This window comes from Mesoplodon mirus (genome assembly GCF_964341445.2).
Source record: "Mesoplodon mirus genome assembly, chromosome: 2".
Taxonomy (NCBI): domain Eukaryota; kingdom Metazoa; phylum Chordata; class Mammalia; order Artiodactyla; family Ziphiidae; genus Mesoplodon; species Mesoplodon mirus.
In genome coordinates, this window is record NC_138977.1 from 117,822,063 (window position 1) to 117,847,662 (window position 25,600).

The 25,600-nt window shown below is 37.5% G+C and overlaps 1 protein-coding gene across 3 annotated transcripts in view; it reads left to right on the top strand.

Annotated features, from left to right (window-relative positions):
- The window catches only part of TARBP1 (tRNA guanosine 2 -O-methyltransferase TARBP1), a 66,779-nt gene that overhangs the window by 6,686 nt on the left and 34,493 nt on the right, over positions 1-25,600 (top strand). For all 3 annotated transcript variants that reach the window (XR_014295267.1, XM_082635081.1, XM_082635080.1), the window contains exons 3-12: positions 1,002-1,071; positions 3,239-3,387; positions 4,466-4,518; positions 6,250-6,347; positions 9,118-9,253; positions 10,435-10,531; positions 11,685-11,774; positions 16,764-16,905; positions 21,867-21,966; positions 22,883-23,055. Coding sequence is in view for 2 of the 3 variants with exons in the window: in XM_082635081.1 (XP_082491207.1) it covers positions 1,002-1,071; positions 3,239-3,387; positions 4,466-4,518; positions 6,250-6,347; positions 9,118-9,253; positions 10,435-10,531; positions 11,685-11,774; positions 16,764-16,905; positions 21,867-21,966; positions 22,883-23,055 (1,108 nt within the window). In the remaining variant the exon portion in view is untranslated. The remainder of the gene's footprint in view (positions 1-1,001; positions 1,072-3,238; positions 3,388-4,465; positions 4,519-6,249; positions 6,348-9,117; positions 9,254-10,434; positions 10,532-11,684; positions 11,775-16,763; positions 16,906-21,866; positions 21,967-22,882; positions 23,056-25,600) is intronic.

Below are 25,600 nucleotides of genomic sequence, written 5' to 3' on the forward strand. Positions count from 1 at the left end.
TATTAAGTAAATAATGACCCTATAATGGCCGTTTGATTTTGTAGATTTCCTTCCTTCCTTCCTTCCTTCCTTCCTTCCTTCTCTCCCTCCCTTGTCCTTCCCTCCTCCCTCCCTCCCCCTCCCTCCCCCTCTGTCCCTCCCTCCCTCTCTTCCTTCCTTCCTCTCTCTCTCACATCTTTGCATTCTTGGTCCTGAGAATGGAAACTTGAAAAATCATTTGCAGTCGACTTTGAATTCATTTTTGTAGGATCTTAGAGTTTTTAAGTGGAGAAGAAACTCTTAAGATTACCTACTCTAGTGTTCTCAAACTTTAACATTCATTAGAATCACCCAGATGGCTTATTAAAGTGTCCGGCCTGCAAAGTTTCTGAGTCAGTAGGTCTGCGGTGGGGCCTGAGAATTCAGATATTTTACATGTTCCTAGGAGATCCATAAGCTGCCATTCTGGGCACCACACTTGGAGAACCCCTGTTGTAGGGGTTCTCAGTCCGTAAGCTGTGGGGCCTGCCATGGAGCCACTGGGAGGTGTCAGTCCAGATGCACTGTTTGTGGACTAAAATAAAGAATTACTCATATGTACTAAATATATGTAGATACAAGGATGAGCAATAAAGGAAAAGCATTTCTAAACTCATATAAACTGTTATGGTTTTCCTGACTCAGTATATCCTCAAGACCCTCACTATTTAGAAACCGTGATTTACCTTTAGTTTGTAGTGTATGTAAATTAGACGCTGGTATCTGTAGCAGAGTCTAAGAATGAAGAGTATTGAACTCTGAACTGACTCTACTTCTAAATGTGTGGCCTTGAGCAACGTGAGTAACTAGATAAAGCATTGCAGTATTTTTTCCTCTTTGTAATATATTGGTATACAGGCCTTGCCTGTTTTCCAGGGTGGTGAGGAGGAACAGAGTGACTGTTGTATAAATAGATGAAAAGTCTTTTGAGTTTTGAATGGTGAATTTTCATTTCCTGTGGCTTTTTGCTTTTGTTTTTTCAGATACATGTTATAAAGCCAGTTTTACCAAAGCTAAACAATCTGTTTGAATATGCAGTGTCAGAGGAAAATGGTAACAGTTACTTTTATTTTGCTTTTTTATAACACAGTTTTTCCCCTTAATTTTATAATTAACTCATTCATTATAGAGCATGTTATAGGAATATATGAATTTACTGCTACGAAGAGACAGTTGCTAACATTCCAGATACATACCTTGTGGACTGATTTTTCATAATGTTTTTTTCTCACTCAGCAGTATAACCAAATGCATTTGCCTATGTCCTTAAATAGTCTTTGAGAATTTAATTTCAAATGGCTGCAGAGTTTTCTATAATTTAGAGGTATGGTAATTTATAAACTTCTGATTATAGAAAATTTCAGACATTCACGGAAGGAGAAGAGTTTGTATGATGAACCCCACCACCCAGCTTTAGCAGTGATCAACTTGTGCCAGTCTCTGTCTTACATCATATGTGGCGTTTCCTGCTCCCTCCCCATCAAATGATTTTGAAGCACATTCCTAGACAGCATATCATTTCATCTGTAATTTTTTTCAGTATATATCCTTAAAAGATAAGGACTCTCTGGTAATGTTTTAATCATGGTGTATTATTCATATTTAATAAGAGCTCTTTGGTATTATATATTTTAAGTGCTTTCCATCCTTATTCTCTTAATATATCTATTTCATTGTTAGAGTTATATTCTTCAGGTTTTAGCTATTGTTCTGTAGGTTGGACTTCTTAGGAAGAGAAAATTCCAAGATGCTATTTTAAATATGGTTTTTAAGTCCTTTATCAGTTCTATATTATGAGGGCTTTTTAGGAGAAATAAAATGAAGCTGGAGCTTCCTAAAATTATTTTATGAAATTAAGTTTAGATCAACAAGACAGCTAAATGCAAGCTAATGGTGTTTTGTATTCATATGAATGATAAAATGTTACATTATCATGTTTACACATGAGAAATAACCTAGGTAAATGGGTTTTAGTGCCTACTTTAGATAATTACAACTTTAATAGTTTGATCCCTTAGGAATTGAGCTTTATTCAGCTGATTGCTATGGTTATTTTCTGATATACTGGGATTTTTCACAGACCATAATAATCTGTAGTCCCACCTGGGGCTAGAATTTAATTGAATCATGTTGTGACTTCACTTATGCATTTATTATTAAAATGATTCTCTTATTACCACGTTTTGCCCACAGCTTTTGGCAAACCAAATCAAATAGCAGTGACAGATTTTGAAAAATCACTGCCAAAGGATTGAACAAGCATCTTGGTGTAAATTACAAAAAAAAAAAAAAAAGGACTGATTTATTTATAGAATGCCATGAATTAAAAATGCTGAGTTTTTTTTCTAATAGTGTTAAAGGATATTTCAAAAAAGTTAAAGTATGTCCAACGTACATACTCCATTTTTTGTTTCTCACTCATTTGTATATTCACTTAATAGATGTTTACTTAGTGTCCAGTACATGCTAAGCTCTGGGATAAAGTGGTGAGACAGATGTACTCTTTTTCACTTGATTTTTGTCTGTTTTCCAGGAAAAAATAGCTTTGATTATAAGTTCTAGACAGGCAACAAACAAGAGGCAGAAATGGAGTTATCTAGTGAGTGAGGCCATACCTTGGAGAGGGCGGCTAGGAAAGACCTGCCTGAAGAGTGACACAGAAGTTAAGGAGACAGCTCTGGGTGCAGAAGCCCTGAGATGGGAACAGCTCAGTGGGGTGGAGGACCTGACCAGTAAGCCACAGCACAGTGGTGTGGGAAGGCAGGGTAAGGTTGGAGGAGTTGTCAGAAGCAGTTCATGCCTCGCTTGTTTTTTAGTCTGAGTTTTGAGAAGCCACGCAAGGGTTTTAAATAGAGCAGGGACAGTTTCAGGTTTCTGTATGAAAAATGGATTGAAATAAGGTGAGAGAAGAATTGGTTGAAATCACCCCAAACCTAAAGTTTCAACCTGCGTGGGGTCATATTTAATGTTTGTACGCTGTAGCCACTATGACACTCACGTGTAGCCTTTCTAAATGAATCTCTCTGAAAATGGAATACCAAATACTGAAGTTATTTTGGTTATTCAGTAATTAAACACCCTCAGATGCGATTAAAAAGAGACTCACTTTTGCGGTGTTGTAATGAAGTAAATGTGTTTGTTTTTATTTTTGAATATATAGTCTACATGGGGCAACATAATGTGAGAATCTTAAGTCAACAGTCAGTGTTTATTTCCACAGGATGTTGGCTCTTTCACCCATCCTGGCATCTGTGTATTTATAAAAGAATGTTTGAAAGTGAAAATAAAATCCTGACCAAAGAAGGCGTTACCCATTTTTTGGAGCTCTATGAAGCAAGGGTTCTTCCATTTTCAGCAGAATTTTCTGAGGTAATGACAGCCTTTCCCTTTCCTTTTTCCCTTTGTCAAAAGATGAGGGGCGAAGGTATTTGTTTTATCCTATGTGATCTTCAAAAATATATACTAGGGCTTTAAAATCGCAAGTAACATTTTAGAGGTTTGCATACAACAAATCCTATTTCTCTAAACTTAGCTATCATACCGGGGGAACGCTTTCTGTAATGTAGTTTGTCGATAGGCTGCCTGCATTATTACCAGTAGTTCTTTGGTATCGATATTCTGAACAAAAGTCAACAGCATGAAAACTGGTATAGAAGCGTGTTAATGATATTGTTTCCACAGTTCTGAATCACTGAATTATCGCTCTTTGTTTAGTGATGCTACTCCCCCAGTTCTGAGTCAATGAATTACTATCTACTGAGTAGATGTTGCCTTTAGAGCTGTATTATTAGCATCTATGCTTCCATTTATCAGAAATCACACAAAGCAAAGAGGCTGTGCGAACTACAGCTGTGATGTAAAGTTTTATATTATGGTGCCACATGAGTCAGGGGATCACTGACTTTGGTATAGTAATTTACCTCTCATTTAGTGGTAACTGAAGTAAACTTTCCTAATTGTCCAACTACATGTATAGTGTTTTAATATGCATCATTTTTCTACATTCTCCTAGCCTTCTTGCACTTCCTGGAAGCTTGCTTTTGTCTAGTAATATTTTTGAAGATATACTTTTCCCCCTTTATCTTCCAGGCATAGGGGCTTGAATTTTCTCTTGAGTATCTTTTTGCTTTTCCTTTGTTACTACCTTTATTTTCCACCATGTGTCCCTTCTTTGGACTCTTTTCTTCCTCTTAGCACAACATGTACTCTCCTCTCAGTATTCCATATGTTTTTATCAGGTGGGAAAATTCGGTATTTGTTTTGTCGTTCTGGTGGAATTAAGGTATCCTCCAAGACTATCATAAACCAACCTACAGCATGAGAGATCAGCTTTGCTTGTAACAGCTCTTCTGTAGCCCTGTGTAGGATGTGCAGTTACAGCAAGCTGACTGTTCAAAATTACAGTTACAACTTAACATCAAATACTTTTTTCCTTTTTTTTTTTTAGTTTATTATTGGGGCACTAATGGATGCACTTTCAGAGAGCTCTCTATACAGCAGGTAAACAAACATTGTTATTTAGCAGCAATGCAATCATATGTATTTGGTATATAAATTTAATGTGATTATGAAATATGACCAGATTGTTTAATGAATTTGGTACATAAATATACGTTGCCTTGTAGATATTCAGCTTTTTCTAACCATGTCATCCCTTCTGTGTTTGTTATTCTTCTTGCCTTTCTTCCAGTAGTTGTGTCAGGTGTTTCTCTTTTTCTTTTCTTTCCTACTTTGAACCCATCCATTCTTGGGCTTTTGGGAAGGATATCTTACATAGCTACTTCTTTTCCCTTACTCCTGATTTCTGCCCTCTTGGAAATTGTAGTGGCTTTGGCTAACCAACACTTGACACTTTTTTTTTTCCTTTTTCTTTTAACTTTTTCTTGACTTATAGAAAAGTTGTGAGAATAATACAAAGAATTCTCATTTATCTTTTATCCACATTCCCTAAATGATACTGTTTAACCATATTTGCTTAATCGTTGTCTCTCTCACAACGATTGTGTGTGTGTGTGTGTGTGTGTGTATACACCTCTGTTTCTTAGCTCTGTCTGCTGAGCAGACTTACCATCTATATTTCAGTGTCTGTCTGTCCGTCCATCCATCCATACTAAAAACCATCAGTTCACACCAGCACATCCATTTCTAGTCCACTACCACAGGGTTCATTCTAACTTCCCCCTTTCCCTATCTGATGGTGGAGGCCATTCTCCATGACATATTGCTTATTTGACACCACTACCCTTTGTCACGGTTGATACTGGGAAGAGTTTGTCAGTATTATGCCTTATCCTCATTTTTTGAGCATTACCTGTACTCTTGAATTATATCTTCAAAAATTTCCCTTGCTTTTGAAATTATGTTGTCTAATTTTGAAAACTAAGTTTATTTATACTTGCAAGTCTTTTGTTTGGTGTATCTCTAATAGAAAAAAACTCTCACTACCAACTTTAAAATTTTTAAGTTAGTCTGTGCTAAGTTATATTAATATTTAGTCCTATTTAATATAGAAAGAGCATAGCAATGCTAGATTTGCCAATTATTTTTGATTTTCAAATAATCATTACTGTTGAATAGTTTTCTGAAGCAGTTAGACAGCTGGAAAGCAGTAAAACCAACGTGGTGCTTTCTGAGAGTTGACAAACACATTTATTACGAAATGCCTTCAGTTCCCTAGCACCCTAATGTGTTCAATTAACAGATAATGTCCTTGGCCGAAGCAATAGCCAAAAAAAAAAAAAAAACAACAAAACAATGTGACCTTAGTAGATGTTAATAATTAAATGCTCTTGCAAAAGTTACGTATTACTAACATATGTCTTTCTGTGAATGTTATTTCTTTTATTTAATACTTAAAGATTTAAAATCATTGGATTAGGTGTTGGGAACCATAAAATATAATTTTAAATTTTCATTTGTAGACTTTTTTTTTAAACGGTGCCATTTGGCAAGATTCATATATGTGTGTCAGAGAAAGTGTCATAAAAAAGAAATCCACGCCTGCTTAGTATAGCACATTACTAACTCACCTCTGTTTTCCTAGAAGATCCCTGATGTTTTTATCAGAAGGATCCTCAAGATTTTACTGAAAAATAGAATGCAGGTTTAGAAGAAGAAGATGGTTTTATTGTTTTATTGTTGAAAGACATTTGGGCCATATTCCATTTAGTTTCAGTATACTTATTTGTAAATAGATTTAAAATATTTGTTTTTTTTCCCCTTTGTCTGTAGGTCCCCAGGCCAGCTGATAGGAAGTGGTTCTCCATTGGGATTGAAATTACAGAAGTTCTTAGTCACTTACATTTCTCTTCTTCCAGAAGAAATAAAGAGTATGTGTCAGTAAAGAGTTTCTTTTTAATTTATTAGCTCAAATTTTTAGTATGTTGGTTATAAGCACCAACCTATGACTATTATAATCAGTATTATCAAAATAGTTCCTTTTTCCAGAATATGCACATTTTGTCAGAATTATACACATGTCCATTGAAACTGAGTACACAATTTTAGTTTTGTATATAACATGGTACCAGTATTGGTATCCGTAGCATGGAAGCAGTTTTGGAATGTGTGCTGCAGTTTGCCGTTCTTTCTAATTGTCTCTATTCAGTTTCAAAAATTAGCAAAATAGGTCGAAGAAAGAAAGAACCTAGGCTTAGGAAAAAGTTATAAACAGAGTATCTATTGTGGCAAAGTTGTCCCTTTATAGATACTGACTCAGAAAGATAAGAAAGGAAAAAATACTTGCTTTTTGTAAGACCTTGTATCCTAGAAATATCCCACTTCTTCAGGTTGGAGATGTATTTTTCTTCCTGATGAGCTATGTTGGTAAGCAAAGCACAAAACCAGTGTTATTTTGCTTGCTGAGTAGCAGGGCCCACTCTTCTTTCCGAGTCTTTTTTTTTCATTCTGGGCTTTGTGACTTAGAAAGTGACCCTGGCTATGAAATATATATACTTTTTCTTTTGTATTTAATCTGCAAATAGGGTGAACGATGACCAGTGGTACTATATATTCAGAAGTCAGGGAAGAAACAGAAAAGATGGTCACGTGTATATCACAACTTTAGATTTATAGAAATGGATGGTTTTGATTACTTTTTTAAAAAGTTAAACTGGAGAAGATTACTATCAGAGCTGTTCTTTAGTTTACTAGAATTTGGAAGTTTACAGTCTGGGGATTAATTTGCCAACCACATTGGCACATCTCATGTCCACAGCACAGTGTGAGTGACATGACGGTGATCAGTGCCCCCTAGAGTTTGAGCGCCTAGAGTTTGTGGCCGTGTGACCCTGTCAGTGTGGTGAGTGAATAAGCAATAGAGGCTTGGCTGTTGCCATCCTCCATGTGTCATGAGAGAGCTGTGAGGCAGAAGATGAGAACTTAATTAGTCCAACAGGAGGAAGGGCAGGTAGAATGTTTATTTACAGTTTTTACTTTGTAGTTTTTTCTGTCAACAGTATTCTAAGCGTATCTAGTTCTGGGCTGGGCACTTTGGGAGATATAAAATACATGTAATACCCTTTCAGGAGCGTCCAGGGATTTCTTAAAAGTCATTCTAAGTGATGATCTCAGGAAACAGACATTTTTATTAACTACTATGACTTGGAGATCCTTAAGATATCACATATTAGCAGAGAAAGCGGGATGGAGCACCATCCTTTTGTATCTCAAAATACTTAAATTAATTACAGTGATTAGATCCAGGGTAGGTATGAAATAACCTGTGAGAAAGATCTAATATTACTGTTTGCAGATACCAGAGGGCAGCTACCATTGGTACTTCTTATCCTGTGTTTCTTTAATATCTCCAACAGATGAATGGTTTCCAACAGTAAAAAATATATCTTTTACCTTAACTATTAAATATATAGCTACATGGTTATCAGAATTTCTACAATACACTAGAATACTTACCTTACTAAAAAGGAATGAAATTGAAATGACACTGATTTTTTTTGTTCCCAACAGCTTTATTGAGATACAATTCACACCGTAAAATTCACCCTTTTAAATTGTTCAGTTCAGTGGTTTTTAGTATATTAACAAAGTTATACAACTATCACCACTAATTCCAGAATATTTTCATCATCCCCAAAAGAAACTCCTTGCCCATAAGTAATCAAGTCTCATTTTCCTTTCCCCTGGCTCCTGTCAGCCACTAATTTACTTTCTGTCTCTCTAGATTTGCCTATTCTAAACATTTCATATAAATGGAATCATATAATATGTGGCCTTTTATGTCTGGCTTCTTTTGCTTAGCATAACGTTTTTAAGATTCACCTATGTTGTAACATTTATCAGTATTCCATTCCTTTTTGTAGCTGAATAATATTCCACTGTGTAGCTACTTCACATTCTGTTTGTCCATTCATCAGTTGATAGATGTTTAGAATGTTTCCACTTTTAACTATTATGAATAACTCCTATGAATATTCATATACAGGTTTTTATATGAATGTAATCTTTCACTTCTCTTAATTATATACCTAGGAGTAGAATTATTAGGTCAAACAGTAATTCTGTGTTTAACTTTTGTTTTTTTTTGCGGTACACGGGCCTCTCACTGCCAATCCTCTCTGCTTCTCATCTACATCTTAGCTGCCTCTACTGAACTGTGTTACTTTTTTTTTTTTTTTGCGGCACATGGGCCTCTCACTGTTGTGGCCTCTCCCGTTGCGGAGCACAGGCTCCAGACGCGCAGGCTCAGTGGCCGTGGCTCGCGGGCCCAGCCGCTCCGCGGCATGTGGGGTCTTCCCGGACTGGGGCACGAATCCGTGTCCCCTGCATCGGCAGGCGGACTCCCAACCACTGCGCCACCAGGGAAGCCCTGTGTTTAACTCTTAAAGGAGCCACCAAACTATTTTCCACACTGGCTGCACCATTTTACATTTCCACCAAGAATGTCTGAGAGTTCATGTCTCCACGTCCTGGTTAACACTTGTTACTGTCTGTCCTTTTGACAGTAGCCATCCTAATGGGTGTGAAGTTGTATCACATTATGGTTTTTGATTTGCATTTCCCTACATAAAGTCTGATGGTGTTGAGCATCTTTTCATGTGCTTGTTGGCAACAATGACGTCTTAACACTTTTTCTTTCAGGTAGTTTCCTGTTAAAGTTTATTCAGAAGATGACAAGCCGACATTGGTGTGCTATTCCCATTTTGTTTCTGTCTAAGGCTTTGGCAAATATCCCAAGATGTAAAGCCCTGGGTATAGAAGGGCTTCTTGCCCTGAGGTAATGTACTCTGAGTATGTTCACATACGGTTATTTGTTGTACCTTTCCATTAGTAAATTTTGTTTTTCTTCTGCTTTAATCCATAGTGAGTGGTTTTAGTTAATATTGGCATCAGGATTTTTCACTCTTAATTTTATATAATAAAAAAGTAAATTAAAAAAACTTATTCATATAGTTGAACTTATTTTGTTTTATGAATTACTAATTTAAATATATGCCATAATACATACTATTGGATTATGGTCACTTTAAAAATAAGGCCAGTAAGTTTTTATTACATTGATATGTAGGAAACTAGAGATAACATAACAAATATTAATATTGATTACAAAGTATTTCAAAAAAATGTAAAATTCTTACTTTGAAATTGTTTTTTTTTTTAAAATAAATTTATTTATTTATTTATTTTTGGCTGCGTTAGGTCTTCATTGCTGCACACGGGCTTTCTCTAGTTGCGGCGAGCAGGGGCTACTCTTTTTCGCAGTGCGTGGGCTTCTCATTGGGTGGCTTCTCTTGCTGTGGCGCGTGGACTCTAGGCGTGCGAGCTTCAGTAGTTGTGGCACGCAGGCTCAGTAGTTGTGGCTCGCAGGCTCTAGAGCACAGGTGTAGCAGTTGTGGCACACGGGCTTAGTTGCTCCGTGGCATGTGGGATCTTGTGGGACCAGGGATTGAACCCACGTCCCCTGCATTGGCAGGCGGATTCTTAACCACTGCGCCACCAGGGAAGTCCTTATCCTGTTGTTTTTAAAAGAAGATTTGTTTCATGTTAAAGTTGAGCTCCACTAGAGGCCTTAATTATTATTATTATTATTATTTTTTTTTTTTTTTTTTTTTTTTGCGGTATGCGGGCCTCTCACTGTTGTGGCCTCTCCCGCTGCGGAGCACAGGCTCCGGATGCGCAGGCCCAGCGGCCATGGCTCATGGGCCCAGCCGCTCTGCGGCATATGGGATCCTCCCAGACCGGGGCACGAACCCGTATCCCCTGCATCGGCAGGCGGACTCCCAACCACTGCGCCACCAGGGAGGCCCAAGGCCTTAATTATTTAATAGCTGTGAAATTCTCCTGGCAGTGACTGTCTGCGTTAGAAAGTGTAGATACATTAAATCAAGTTGTCAGTTATTACAAACTATCAGAATTGTCGTGAGACCATGGAAGTGCATGTGTTTTCTCTGATGTCAGGGACGTTCTTCAGTGCACCATGATCACACATCAGATCCTGCTGCGAGGGGCAGCGCAGTGCTATCTCCTTCAGACGGCCATGAATCTGGTAGACGTGGTGAGTTTATCTTTCTTCCTAATGTTAACTCCAGTTTCCTAGTCTTTCTCAGTGAGTGGGTGTTCATCAAAGAGTTAACACAGCAGGCCTGTGATGCTGTCGTTAGAAAGCCCTGCTTATAAGGTTGGCCCTTGGCTGGCATCTGGGAACTTGGATTTCAGGAGGGGTCCCACCATCCTACCTACTGTGCCTGCAGTACTCATACAAACAGCGTGGTCTCTATTGAACACCTGCTTTCTTTCCCGGGGTCTGGAATTGTAGGTGCGATGCAGGGGGTGTCTGTATGACCAGCTCCCAGTAAAAACCCTGGGTGCTGGGTCTCTAAGGAGCTCCCCTGGTAGGCATTTTACACATCAGTGGGGTAGTTGGGTGACCGTACCGGGAGAGGACTCTTGGAAGCTTTCACCTGGTTTCCTCTGTATTTTTTGTGCACGTCTTCCAGGAAATTGACATTCAAGGAAAACCTTTATTCTCTGTTTTTCACAGAGCTCCAGTAACACTACTGCTGAGAACAGGGGTCAGTTGTGAAGGGCTGGATTAGTATATATTTTAGGCTTTTTGAGTCATACGGTCTCTGTCACAACTACTCAAGAGCAGCCGTAGACCGTTTATAAATAAATGGGCGTGGCTGTGTTCCAGTAAAACTTTACTTACGAAACAGGCTGTGAGTGGTTTTGCAGACCCCCAGCTTAGAGCAAGGTATCTTAATTGAAGATGCGCAACCTTCAGGGAATGAAAAGACCCGGGTGGTTTTCTTAAGGCGGGGTCATTTTTGTGGCGTTGAAAAGTAAGATTCACTTTTAAGTAATAAGTAATTTCTTATAGGCTGTTTCTGTTTTTGCTTTTAGATCTGTGACTGTTTTACCTCTAAGATAGCAACCTCAATTTTAAGGAAACTAGATTTATAAAGTGATCTTTCATTTTCTATAATGGTTGTATATAATTGCATATAATCGCGCGTTTGTAATCAATGTCTTCCTATTAAAAGTTGAATAATGTTTTCTTTTTAAAAAGTAGCTTTCGATTTACCTAATAGTATTCTACTGTAAGTAGTCTGCTAGACTGCTTTTGCAGTGACTTTGATTCAGTGATGTTTGATTCAAACATTTTTAAATGAGTAATTTTTTAAAACTGCCCTGCCCCCCCCCCCCAGGAGAAAGTGTCCCTCTCTGATGTCTCATCTCTTGTCATGTCAGTGAGACAAGAGGAGTCCTTCGGACGAGGAACTTCATTGTGGACAGAGGTGAGCCTGAAAATAATTTAATGATAAGGTCTTTGAAAACTTTGTGAAAAATTGTTATCTAATTGAATTCATTACTAGCCTTTTATGTAAAATATGATTGCTTTGCTATCTATCACCAGAGGTTTTTAAAACTGTTTATTTGCTTTGAGTGGATGTAACCAGTAACGCTGCTGAGGTTCCTATGGAGAAACGGGGGCAGGAAGTATCTGGAATAGAGAAGGACCGGTTTGGGGGGACAGTGTTAGTGGGCAGATCCCGATTCCGGATGAGATGTACTGGGAGTAATGATGACGTTAGACTCAAAACCAGTAACACAAACGTCCTCTTTGTCATCTTCTGTCGGTTATAGGCACTTCCATCTACTCAGGCTCCCCAGCCTGACGTGTAGGTAATCCATAATTCTTCCTGACTTTTTGCATCTCATTCACCATGAAACCATAAGTGTCTTGGCTTCTTCTCCAGCTGCTGCTCGTGGAGACCTTCCCCTGCGATGACTGCTTTCTCACTGAGCCCTCTCTGCTCACCCTGTGTGCAGGGCCCTGAGGTCCTGCTGTGATCTGATGGGCCACCCTTCTCTGCGGGTTCTTCAGTCATCCGTGTCTTCCTCCTTTTTGTTTTAAACTATGGGACTCAATCCATTCTGCTGTTAGCTCTTATCCAGGATCCTAATCTGTGTCCTCTCTAGGTTATATATTTTTTGAGGACAGGAACCTTTTTTTGTTTTAAGTTTTGTATTTCTCCAGTGCCTAAGAGATCACTGAGGCTAGAGATGTGATTATTTCCTTTAGAAAGCAATTCCAGCTAGGTACGCCTGGAGAGAAACAAGAGAAATCAGCTTGGATTATGTTAAAATAATTCAGGCGTAAAATAGTGAGGGCATAGAGAAAGGTAATGGCAGAGGGGATGAGGAAGGGGCTAATTCGAGCCTTTGAAAATTCGAATTTTGTTTTATTTTCTTGGTCTAATACATCTATTTATGTGGAATACATCTAACTATGTGGAATCTGAAAAATACAGAACCATGGAAAGCAAGTAAGAATCACCTGTAATGCCAACCATCAAATCCATATTTTTTGGTTTAACTCTTAATTTTTCAGATATATTTATTCTCACTCTTGCTTTCTCACTATATATATATGTATATTTTAAATGATATATTAATACCTATGATATTTCTAAACAAATTAAGATTATACTGTTTTGAATTTTATTTTTCATCTTTACCTACATTTGAGTATTTTATAGCATGTTGCTAAATAGTTCCCCAATATGGGATATTTAAAAATTAGGTTGATTAAATATTTTAGAATTTATTTAATCAGTTCCTTTTGTTGAACTTTTGCTTCAGATCTTATTTCATCTAGAAATATGTACTACTAAAAGATTAAGATACTGCTAAGAAATAGGCCCTTATCACACCTAAAAATGTTATTAATTTCTTGATTCAAATATTCGGTGTTTAATTTATCCAGATGTTCAATAAATGTATTTTTCTGTTTGTTTTTTGCATTTTGTTTGCTCAAATAGTCAGTTTTATTCAAGTACCCAAATAAGGTCTATTCATTGGATCGATATGTATAATTTGTAAATGGTGGTTAATCCACCTGGAACTTATTTTGATATCTGGTGTGAGCTGTGAGGTTTAAATGAAAAAAGGCATGTAAACATGTTTCAGACTGTGCTTGGCCCATGCTAAATGTAAATATCTACGGCTACTATTGTCTTTTCCCCTTGGTTTTATCAGATAGCTGCTTGGTTTAAGTTTACAGAAAAAAAATGAACAGAAAGTACAGAGAGTTCCCATATACCCGCTCGGTACCCTCCTCATCCAGCACCTGTGGCTGTTATTATTAGCATCTTGCATTAAACATGGTACATTGTTAAAACTGATGAGCCAATGCTGATACATTATTATTAACTACTGTTCATAATTTACATTAGGGTTCACTCTTTGTGCCATGTGTTGTATGGGCTTTGACATGTATCCACCATTGCAGTATCATACAGAATAGTTTCCATGCTGGAAAAATCCCCAATTCACCCAGTAATTCCTCTCTTCTCTTGCTCCCCCAAACCTCTGGCAGCCCCAGGTATTTCACTGCCTCCATAGTTTCCAGAATGTCCTGTAGTTGGAATCATACGTTGCAAAGCCTTTTCAGATTGGCTTCTTTCAGTAAGTTATAATATGCCTTTGAGGTTCCTCCATGTCTTTTCATGGCTTGGTAGCACATTTCTTTTTAGCACTGAATAATATTCCTTTGTCTGGGTGTGCCGGTGTTTATCCATTCACCAACTGAAGGACATCTTGGTTGCTTTTCAGTCCTGGCAATTATGAGTAAAGTTGGTCTAAACATTTACATACAGGTTTGTGTGTGGACATAACTTTTCAACTCATTTGAGTAAATACCGAGGAACTTAGTTGCTGGATTTTATGGTAAGAGTATGTTTGGTTTTTTAAGAAACTGCCCTTCATCTGAGGACGTGTACAACCATGGATCATGAAGTATCATAGTATTTACTACTGAAAAAATCCACGTGTAAGTGGACCTGCACAGTGTAAACCCATGTCATTAAGGATCAACTGTATTTTTTTTAACATCTTTATTGGAGTATAATTGCATTACAATGTTGTGTTAGTTTCTGCTGTATAACAAAGTGAATTAGCTGTATGTATACGTATAACCCTGTATATCCTCCTTGTTGCGTCTCCTTCCCACCCTCCCTATCCCACCCCTCTAGGTGGTGGTCACAAAGCACTGAGCTGATCTCCCTGTGCCATGCAGCTGCTTCCCAGTAGCTATCTACTGTACATTTGGTAGTGTATATATGTCAGTGCTACTCTCTCACTTCGTCCCAGCTTACCCTTCCCCTTCCCCGCGCCCTCGAGTCCATTCTCTACGTCTGCATCTTTATTCCTGTCCTGCCCCTACGTTCATCAGAACCATTTTTTTTAGATTCCATATATATGTGTTAGCATATAGTATTTGTTTTTCTCTTTCTGACTTACTTCACTCTCTGTGACGGACTCTGGGTCCATCCACCTCACTACAAATAACTCAGTTTCCTTTTTTTTTATGGCTGAGTAATATTCCATTGTATATATGTGCCACATCTTTAGCCATTCATCTGTTGATGGACACTTAGGTTGCTTCTGTGTCCTGGCTATTGTATATAGTGCTGCAATGAACATTGTGGTACATGACTCTTTGAATTATGGTTTTCTCAGGGTATATGCCCAGTCGTGGGATTGCTGGGTCATATGATAGTTCTATTTTTAGTTTTCTAAGGAACCTGCATACTGTTCTCCATAGTGGCTGTATCAATTTAGATTCCCACCAACAGTGCAGAGGGTTGCCTTTTCTCCATACCCTCTCCAGCATTTATTGTTTCTAGATTTTTTGATGATGGCCATTCTCCGGTGTGAGATGATATCTCATTGTAGTTTTTGATTTGCATTTCTCTAATGATTAATGATGTTGAGCATTCTTTCATGTGTTTGTTGGCAATCTGTATGTCTTCTTTGGAGAAATGTCTATTTAGGTCTTCTGCCCATTTTTGGATTGGGTTGTTTGTTTTTTTGATATTGAGCTGCATGAGCTGCTTGTATATTTTGGAGATTAATCCCTTGTCAGTTGCTTTGATTGCAAATATTTTCTCCCATTCTGAGTGTTGTCTTTTCATCTTGTTTATGGTTTCCTTTGCTGTGCAAAAGCTTTTAAGTTTCATTTGGTCCCATTTGTTTATTTTTGTTTCTATTTCCATTTCTCTAGGAGGTGGGTCAAAAAGGATCTTGCTGCGATGTATGTCATAGAGTGTTCTGCCTATGTTTTCCTCTAAGAGTTTTAAAGTGTCTGGCCTTACATTTGTGTGTGTGTGGTTTTTTTTTTTTTTTTTTTTTTTTTTTTTTCTTTTTGCGGTATGCGGGCCTCTCACTGCTGCGGCCTCTCCCGTTGCGGAGCACAGGCTCCGGACGCGCAGGCCCAGCGGCCATGGCTCACGGGCCCAGCCGCTCCGCGGCACATGGGACCCTCCCAGACCGGGGCACGAACCCGCGTCCCCCGCATCGGCAGGCGGACTCCCAACCACTGCGCCACCAGGGAGGCCCTGTGTGTGGTTTTTTTTAAAACCTAACTTTTTGTTTGTTTGTTTCTTTGTTTTTGATTGTGTTGGATCTTTGTTGCTGCGTGTGGGCTTTCTCTAGTTGCGTCAAGAGGGAGCTACTCTTTGTTGTGGTGCGTGGGCTTCTCATTGTAGTGGCTTCTCTCGTTGCAGATCATGGGCTCTAGGTGCCCAGGCTTCAGTGGTTGTGGCTTGTGGGCTCTAGAGTGCAGGATCAGTAGTTGTGTCACACAGGCTTAGTTGCTCTGTGGCATGTGGGATCTTCCCAGACCAGGGATTGAACCTGTGTCCCCTGCATTGGCAGGTGGATTCTTAACCACTGCACCACCAGGGAAGTCCTGGCCTTACATTTGCATCAACTGTATTTTAAAATGCACATATCATAGAAAATAAACTTGCAAGGAGGGTAGGAACTTTCATTATAGCTTATATCTCAAATTCTACGTTCTCTCATAAATAAATCCTTGTTTTAGTCTATGAAGCTGGAATAAATTTTAATTTAAGACTGTAATTTGTTTTGCATAATGAGTTATTTTTCGTAGAGGTGTTCGTTAGAACACCTTATCAAAATGTGCATTTTATATTAGGTGCTTTAAAAATTCTTGCCTGTTAATGAAATTTATAAGTTCTTTGAAGAGGTTAGAAAACACACACACACACACGTATGTGTATATACACACATACATACAAACACTTTTCTGTCTGAGCTATCTGTGGAACTCAATCATGACAATAAATGTTCTGTTACTTTGTTGTGTTCAGTCATTTAAATTCAGTTTATTGTGGAGGAAAGAAAATTGGCTTAGGGAAGTTAGAAACCCTTTGTTCAGTTAAGCTTTTAAAATAAGTAATAACTGTTTTCTTTTCTAGCTCTGTGATTGGTTGCGTGTTAATGAAAGCTGTTTTAGGCGACCCTCAACTTGTAGCTCCATTGGACTTCATGAGACATCCTCTTTAAATGCTTACGTAAAGAACCTAGTCCAAGAGTATATTAAGTCACCTGCCTGGGAAGGTAAGTCTGAAATCATTTTTATGGACTGATATATCCAAAACATTTTCAAAGAGCTTTTTAGTATTTTTTCAGATCAAGATTCAGGCTTAACCAAATATATGCCGATTTATGGATGTCAGACTTGTATTTCAGCCAAATAATGTGAATAAACAGAATGTAAAAATACTGTTTTTTAACTTGACTTTATCTGTTCTAGAACTTGAGATTTTAAACTATTTTAAATGTTTTAAGAAGTTGCCTGGGGGGCCTCCCTGGTGGCGCAGTGGTTGAGAGTCCGCCTGCCGATGCAGGGGATACGGGTTCGTGCCCCGGTCTGGGAGGATCCCATATGCCGCGGAGCGGCTGGGCCCGTGAGCCATGGCCGCTGGGCCTGCGCATCCGGAGCCTGTGCTCCGCAACGGGAGAGGCCACAACAGTGAGAGGCCCGCATACCGCAAAAAAAAAAAAAAAAAAAGAAGTTGCCTGGGTAGGACTCGGACACAAATACATTTATTAATTTATTCTACAGTTACCGAATCTTTGTTGGCTTGATCTGCAGATGTGTTTTTGGAGCCTCGGTAGTGGAAATATTTGTAGATAAATCTGTTCATCTTTTGTTTGTTTTCAAAGCATTACATTTAGTGTGAACTGATTATGAAAAGTAATTTTAGAGAAAAAGTATGTTTGTTAGTTTCTTCTTTTTACCAGATACTTAGCAAAGATCAATTTTGCATCTTCTTTAGGGAAATGTGTTAAGACTGCGTGAGAGAAGAACCATTGGCAGATTCATTAATTAGGTTTCATTTTACGTTTCTAATGCTTCCTCATCATTAAAGTCATTAGTGATAATTGGGGTAAATTGTATCTTTGAATTTAACGTGTCTTAAATTTCCTAGCTTTGTCTCAGACCAAGTCATTTTCATCTCCCGATTTCTCTGATCATGGAATAGGTCTTAAATGATTAGATAATTATCCTTCCAAAATACATGAGTTTATCTGTTTGTTCTTAGAACATTTCTCTTTTATGTATATTCTCTCTGTTTAGTAAATTTTTCTTTACTGTTATTTGCGAGATCCTTTTCTTAGGCCTATAAAAGTAAATAAATTTTAGTCCCTACTAGAGTAAACATAGATTCAACTCCCTGAAGTATCTATAGAACTTGTCCTATAATTCAGTGCATAACAGCATCAGGTCTGATTAAATAATTCAAAATTGGATAAAATAAGATTTTTAGAGTTTCTTCCTTAACATTTCTAGAACTTAAAATATACTGTTTATATAATATGCTATTTTAAGTTTTTAAAAAATTGATCTCAAGTGCAAAGGAGGTGTGTGTGTGTGTGTGTGTGTGTGTGTGTGTAATATTTTTGACTCTTAATGCCCTTGGCTAAGTGCCTTTATAAAATTTTAGTTTAGTTATCAATTACTGGGCAGTTTTCAGAACAAGGTAATAAATTCCAAAGCAAACATTATTTAGCTTGAGTTTTTGAGCATAAGATACATATAACATTCAAATTTGTTTTTATATAAAGACTCATCAGCTCAAATGTTTTTAATCAGATTCTACACCTGAAGTAGCTTTTTTCTTTGGGTTTGACATGGTCAGTACAGATAGATTTTACACTGATTATTCAGCAGCCATATATCAAGTGTTTTCTAAGTGCCAGACACTGGAGTTACAGAGATAAAAGGTATGTCCCCCACCCTCAGAGAGAGCATGGTCTAGCAAGGGAGTTGATAAGTAAGCAGATAATCTTAGTGCAATGCCCTGAAAGCCATAAGCACTGGGATGGGGGACCGGGTGAGCAATACTGATCCAGAACAGGTAGACCTGTGGGGGTCAGGAGAGGTCACCAGACGAGGTGACAGCTAACGAGTGAATAGAAATTAAGGTGGAAAGGGAGAAGGCGTACCCTGCAAGGCTTGGATGAACTTGCATCCAGGGAACTGAAAGTAGGTAGGCATCCATCTGTTTCTGTCTGTCTATAGCATGGACGCCAGGTAGGAATGGTTAAGAGATAAGGATGGATATATGTTAGGTAGATATTTATGTACCATACCATATATGTGATATATAGCAAAACAAAGCAAGAACAACTAAAACCACACAAAACCAGCATCATCAACAAGCAGAAATGTTGGAGAGCTTTCAGAGAAGGCTTTCTGAAATAGAGAAAGTGAGATATAGTTTGGAAGCAGCAGTAAAAGCTTGTCAAAACTTGGAAATGTTAAGATCAACCAAAAAGTGAAATATATTTGAAGAAATTTATACTTAAATTAGAGAGTCCATCAGAAAGGATATTTTGAGTAAAGATTTTGTAGTTAAATGATGTGCCTACTTAAAATGTAACCAAGCTGAAGATATGTAATAATCCCAAAGTAGTATACTGCAGCTGTGTAACAAATTTTAGAAACAGCTTTATTGAGGTATGATTGGCATACATTAAATTGCACATATTTAAACTATGCAGTGTAATGGGTTTGACCTCTGTGTGTGCTCACTGAAACCGTCAGTATAACAAGATAATGAACACATCCACCCCTCGAAGTGTTTTCACACCTGTTTGTATTATAATCCCTGTCTCCCACTTGTACCTGTCCCTTTCCATCCCCAGACCAACCCTGGTATGCTTTCTGACACTATAGATTACTTTGCATTTTCTAGAATTACACTCAGTTTTTAGAATTGTGGTAGCAAGATTTGAGTGATAATTTAGAGGTAAATTAAGGTGATTGAAGGTAGCCAGTGACCTTTTGTTTCTTTAAGACCGTTGTTGCTTACTTTCACTTTTCTAGCCTCAGAGAGAGAAAGCGGGGAGAGTGTATAAAGGATTCTCTGCCAGTGGTTCTCCGAGAAGGATTTCCAGACAGGCAACATCAGCATCACCTGGAAACATTTTAGAAATGTGAATTCTCAAACTCTATCCCACACCTGCTGAATCAGAAACTCTGAGTGTAGGGCTCACCCTCTGGGTTTTAACAAGCCCTCTGGGGGACTTCTAATACATGCTGAGGTTTGCGACCCACTGTTCTGTAGCCTGGATTTCCCTAGTGTGGTGGTAGAGGACTTGTCAGAAATCTCTGCAGGAGTGTCCTCCACTGGGTCAGGCACTCTAATGTTATCAGCCTGGTCCTGTGGCTCTCCTTGAAATCAGAAATCATTAAAAATCCACGAAACTTCTGATTTATAACCTTCCCTTTCAGTATCCAAAGTGAAAAATTGTTTAGGACTTCAAAAAGTGGCATTGTGATTGGAAACATTTCATTCTCAAATAGCACCCCTACCTGACCCCTGCCTCCTACAAGGTCAAAAGATATCTGATTATATGCTTGCTAGAAATTATAGGCAACTGAATACTGAATTGGCATTTGATTTCATTTTAGTCTTCATTAATGAGTTTTTATATGTAAATGTGGGATATAAAGCTAATGTGAGTAAAAATGTTTCAGAGAACTAATTTCAATAATTCACTTTTATAAACACCTATAAACTTAACCTATTTTGGAGAGCCAAAAGACCAACTTTTAGATTGTCTAAAAAATACAGATTTCTTACTGATAGCTAAATGATATTTATAACATTTTAAAGAATAAAGTTTATCCTTTTGTTGCATTTTTAAACTAAGTTACCCTCCATACAAGTATGTTTTTAGTATTGTCTGTCTTCTGTACTATTCTAACAAATTTGTATCAAAATATATTGAATTACTCTCCAAATTTATTAGAATATTTTAAAATATGTTTTAAGTATCTGAACCGCTGGGCTGGAAAACTAGATCCCTTAACTAAATTTTTCTTGGGAGTTGAGATGAAGAGTATAATCTTACAATAGAGTGAAAATGAAATGTTCTATCTATGATTTATTTTACTTTAACTGGCTTTCAGTGATAGGAAAATAATTTTATCAGTTAACCAAGTTCTGTCTTCCAAAAGTTGTTCTAGGAACTCTGCATATATTATTTAATTTTTATAATAAACCCAAGGAAAGTCATAGGTTTATTTAGTTTGATTTCATAGAAGATGACCTAAGCTTTCTGAGAGAACATTCGGCTGTCCCAGACTCCCACAGCTAACAAACATTCAGACTGGGGTTTGAACACAGGTCTAAGAAGCAAAGCCTTTGTGTCTGTATCCATTCCATCCCCTTTCTGGTTCCATTTCAGGGAACTCTCACCTCTCAACTGAGATGCCAGAATTGCCTCTTAACCCAGTCACCTTGCATCTACTCTTGCTTCCTCTAAAATCTCTTTTCCACATTGTACATAGAGAAATCTTTTTAAAATACAAACTTTGATCTAACAAATGTCTCCTCCACTTCTTTATACACATTCACTTTGACCTTTAGTGTCTTCCTCTTGCCTTTGAGATGAAGACAGAAACCTGTTACATGCCTACGAAGTCCCTGGTCTCTCCCGCCTGGTCCTGTAACCTCATCTTTGGTACTCCCTCCTATTGTTTACCCCAGCCCTTTCCTGGAATATGGTGTGCTCTCCCCTGCTGGAGGCCCTTGACATGAACTTCCTTCCACCTGGAAAGGTCATGTCTCCCTTCACCTACCTCATTCTTTCCCAGCTTTTATACCCAGCTCAACTGTCATTGCTTCAGCGTGACTTTGTCTTACTTCCCAATATACACTCTACTTGTACCATTTAGAGCACTCACTACAGTTATCATTTTACATTTCTCTACATATTCTTTGATGAATGCTCTTTTCTCCTGCACTGTAAATATCGTGAGGACAGGAACCATTGTGTCTGCAGCACTGAGGCCAGTGCATGGCATGTAGTCGGCATGCAGAGATGTCTTTGTGTTCACAGTTAAGTGTGTAACAATGAGCCATGCTGTGGGGTGTTCTATATTTCTTCTCAGCTGTATTTCTCTAATATGGACAAAACATAATCATTTAGCTGTGTTATTTTTGAAACATCATCTTGGAAGGATTTTGATAATGCTTTGCAAACCTTAACTATTGTTATTTAAGGAGGAGAAAACTGCTGTATGCCTGATTGGCTTGAAGCCAAGCTTGTTGCTGTGATGGTCTTGCTGGCCATAGATGTGGAAGGAATGAAGAGTGAATATAGGTAAGTGTTTCTAAACTTAAAACTTTCTCTAAAAAAGGCTAATCAGATTTATGGTACATATTCAGACTTTTCAATGATTGGTATGGAATTGATCACAGTGTATTGAAGGAACTAGAACATTGGCAGTATACTTTAAAAATGTTTAAAATTAGCAATAAGTTCATAGGATTAGAGGTTTAAACTAGAGAAGGTCAAAAAAAAACTATATACACAAATCATAGGTTTTGTATGAGAATATTAGAAGAATGGGTTGTAAGGTCCTAGCATAAGATTAGGTAAAGACATTTCCTGGATTTTACCCTTTTGTAAAATGTGTTATTTTTTTTAAAAGGTAATAAAGATAAAACAATCTAATTTATATTTTGAGAAACATGAGCAGATTGTCACCAGATTATATAATTGTTGCAATAAGCAGCTTCATTAGGTAGTGTATGTATTTGCATGATAATACAATTAATTTGATTAACATCAAATCTCTTTTCTAGACAAAGTTTTAGTACTAAAGTTAGTGATAACAGTTTTTCACAAATCTTTAGTGCCTTATATATTTTTTTGTTAACATGTCTCATTTCCTTGACTGGCATATATTTGTTTTGTTTTTTGGTTTTTTGCAATATGGAAGCGAGGTCTCAGCATTTTAATTTGCCAGTAAATTGGATAGAGGATTTCATTCATACTGTGCCCAAAGTTGAGAACATGTGTTGCTCCCTGTGCTTTCTTCACCAGTGAATCGCTGAACTCACTGAAAAAGCACAAACAGGAAGGTCCATCCTAATAGGTTCTAGGTGTTTGGATCATCCCTAATAGTAATTCTGTCCAATGGAATCATTAGCTAACCAGTTCCACGACTGTAGATGGAAAACAATTTCTTTATGCTTTTGAAATGCTTGATTTGGGCGTGTCTTTTAATGTCTAGTGAAAAGCGGAGGACACAGAATGTATTAAGGATATTCTTAGATCCTCTCCTGGATGCCCTTGTGAAGTTTGGTACAAATGCCTACATGCCCTTGCTGAAAACTGACAGATGCCTGCAGTTGCTGTTGAAGTTACTGCACACTTGCTTGTTGAAAGGTTCCAGTACCCAAGATGGTGAGGATCATTAGTTTCTGTTGGTGTTTTGCTGGATATATCGTTGGTACTCAGAATGAGAGGAAATTCTTGACCTTTTAACTTCGTGCATTCAACAGATATTTACTGAGTATCTCCTGGTGGTGCTGGGGATGCAGAGGCAAAGTAGCAAACTGCCCTCACCGAGCTGACATTTTAATATTTACATTTGTTGCTCACTGTTGATTTTAGAATGTGATTTCATTTGCTTTTTTTTTTTTTCCAATGGGCTCTCATTGATTTCCAGACTATTGAAAATGATCACTATTTCATACATGTTTTAAGCCAAGATCCATTTCTAATTGCCACTGTGCTGCTGGATGTTGCAGAAAGTAAACTAAAGCATGAGAATAGCAATAATTTTATAATTATTTGTTTTTAAATGTGTTCATCCCTCAGCACCTCTAAGTAGAAAATACTTCATCCAGGAAGTACAGTGGTGGTAGATGGAAGCATTGAGCACTTTCTTTGTTCCTTAAACTAAGATTTATATAAAACAGTAGTTGAAAACCCATGGACATCAGATATGAAAATATCGATGGGTAAGCCTTGATTCCCAATCCTTCTGACCAGTTTCATTTGGAATTTTAGAAATTTTCTATTTAGAAAAGAGTATTCTAGAGAAGCATTGGTATTAGGTTAAACCTGAGGATAATATGAAAGTTTAGATTTTAATATAGGCTTGTGAAATATTAAAGCTTGTTTCCAAGTTCTGGTATTTTTGGTAATGGTAGCAGAACCAAATGCTGTACACATAACAGTAACTTTTTATAAGACTTTTAACTCCTTTAAGGGCATAAATTTGGGTTCATTTGACATGTCTTGACTGTTGAAAGCACTAGACTCAGTGCCTTCAAATGCAGGACTGGGTTACGGGTACCTTTTGGAAAATTGTTGTGATATTTGATACACACAAGAATGTGTGATGGTTATATGTAATTATGATGCAAAGTAATTGAATAAACAGCCATGAACCGCCACCATGGCATTTGTTGCTAAGAAGGAATTTACCTGTGACTCCTCAATCCCTGCCTTTTGCCTCCTTATTTTGACTTTTATCTGTATCACTTCCATGCACTTAAAAAATGGTTTTACCACATAAATCAATACTCCTCAGCAATATATTGTCTCATTTTCCTGCTTTTGAGCTTTATAGAAATGTTACTTTACTGTAAGAAGCCTTCTGTAACTTTTTCACTTAACGGATTTCTAAGAATCATCCATGCATGTCCTTTCTTACACTTCGCATTTTCCCCGTTGTGTTACCTTCCATTGTGTGATGACACCACAGTTATGCGTTCTTCTACTGCTGGACACTGGATTGCATTTTGTCTACTACTATTATGTACAGTGCTGCCTTGAACACTTGTCTCCATGTCTCTTCTAGGCCTGTGTCTCTCCAGGGCACATGCATGCCCCTGGGGCCAAAGTGACTGGTTCTTAGAGTATGTACATATTCAGCTTTTAAGATAATGGAAAGTTGTTTTTCTAAGTAGTTGTGTACACGTTTTATGTTCTCATCTGCAGAATGTAAGTTCCCATTGCTGCTCATGCATCTCTCATTATACTACAAGTAAGAGCCAAAGAAATCAGTGTGTAATTTTGACACTAGTTGACTTCCAGATAATTGGTAAACCATAATAAGCTTAATTAACTTTGTTTTTTTAATTGAAGTATAGCTGTTCACACTGTTGTGTTAATTTCTGCTGTACAGTAAAGTGATTCAGTTATACATATATTTACCTTTTGTTAATATTCTTTTCCATTATGGTTTATCACAGGATATTGAATATAGTTCTCTGTGCTATACAGTAGGACCTTGTTGTTTATCCATTCTATATATAATAGCTTATATCTGCTAATTTAGATCTATTTAACTAACTTTAAATAGATCTAAATCCTGAAAGGATTTCTTTGATGGGGGAAGAGGAAAAGAGTTTTTCCATTTTATAAATGAGTAAATAATCTAGGATTAACTACTAGTACAAGGGTCAGTGAACACATAATGGTAAAGTCAGAAATAACTAGGTACAGTAAGCCATCTGTATTTATGAATTCAGCCAACCATAGACTGAAAATATTCAGGGGAAAGATTCCAGAAAGTTCCAAAAAGCAAAACTTGAATTTGCCGTGCTCCAGCAACTATTTACATTGTATTTACAGCTATTTATATAGTATATACAAGGATACTTGGCTAAGCCTGGGTCTGCTGCAGAAGGGAAGACGTGTAAAATTAAAACATACTCCTGGGAAATGCAAACACATTTTCACCTACTTACGAGCAATAATGGCTTATGTGGGAAAACCCATTTTACTTAAAACTCCCCCAAAGATGTCCTAAAATGTTCAAAATAAACTAAAGCCTAATTCATAACTTTGGTTAAATGGTCTCTGCTGCTTCTGTCAGCTTAAAGCTCTAAATAAATGATGTTCCAGTGGTTATTTTTTTTAATTCAGAATAACTGTACAATGTTTATCTTAATATTTGAGGAAACGTACTTATAGTTACACTATAACTCTCCCTTTG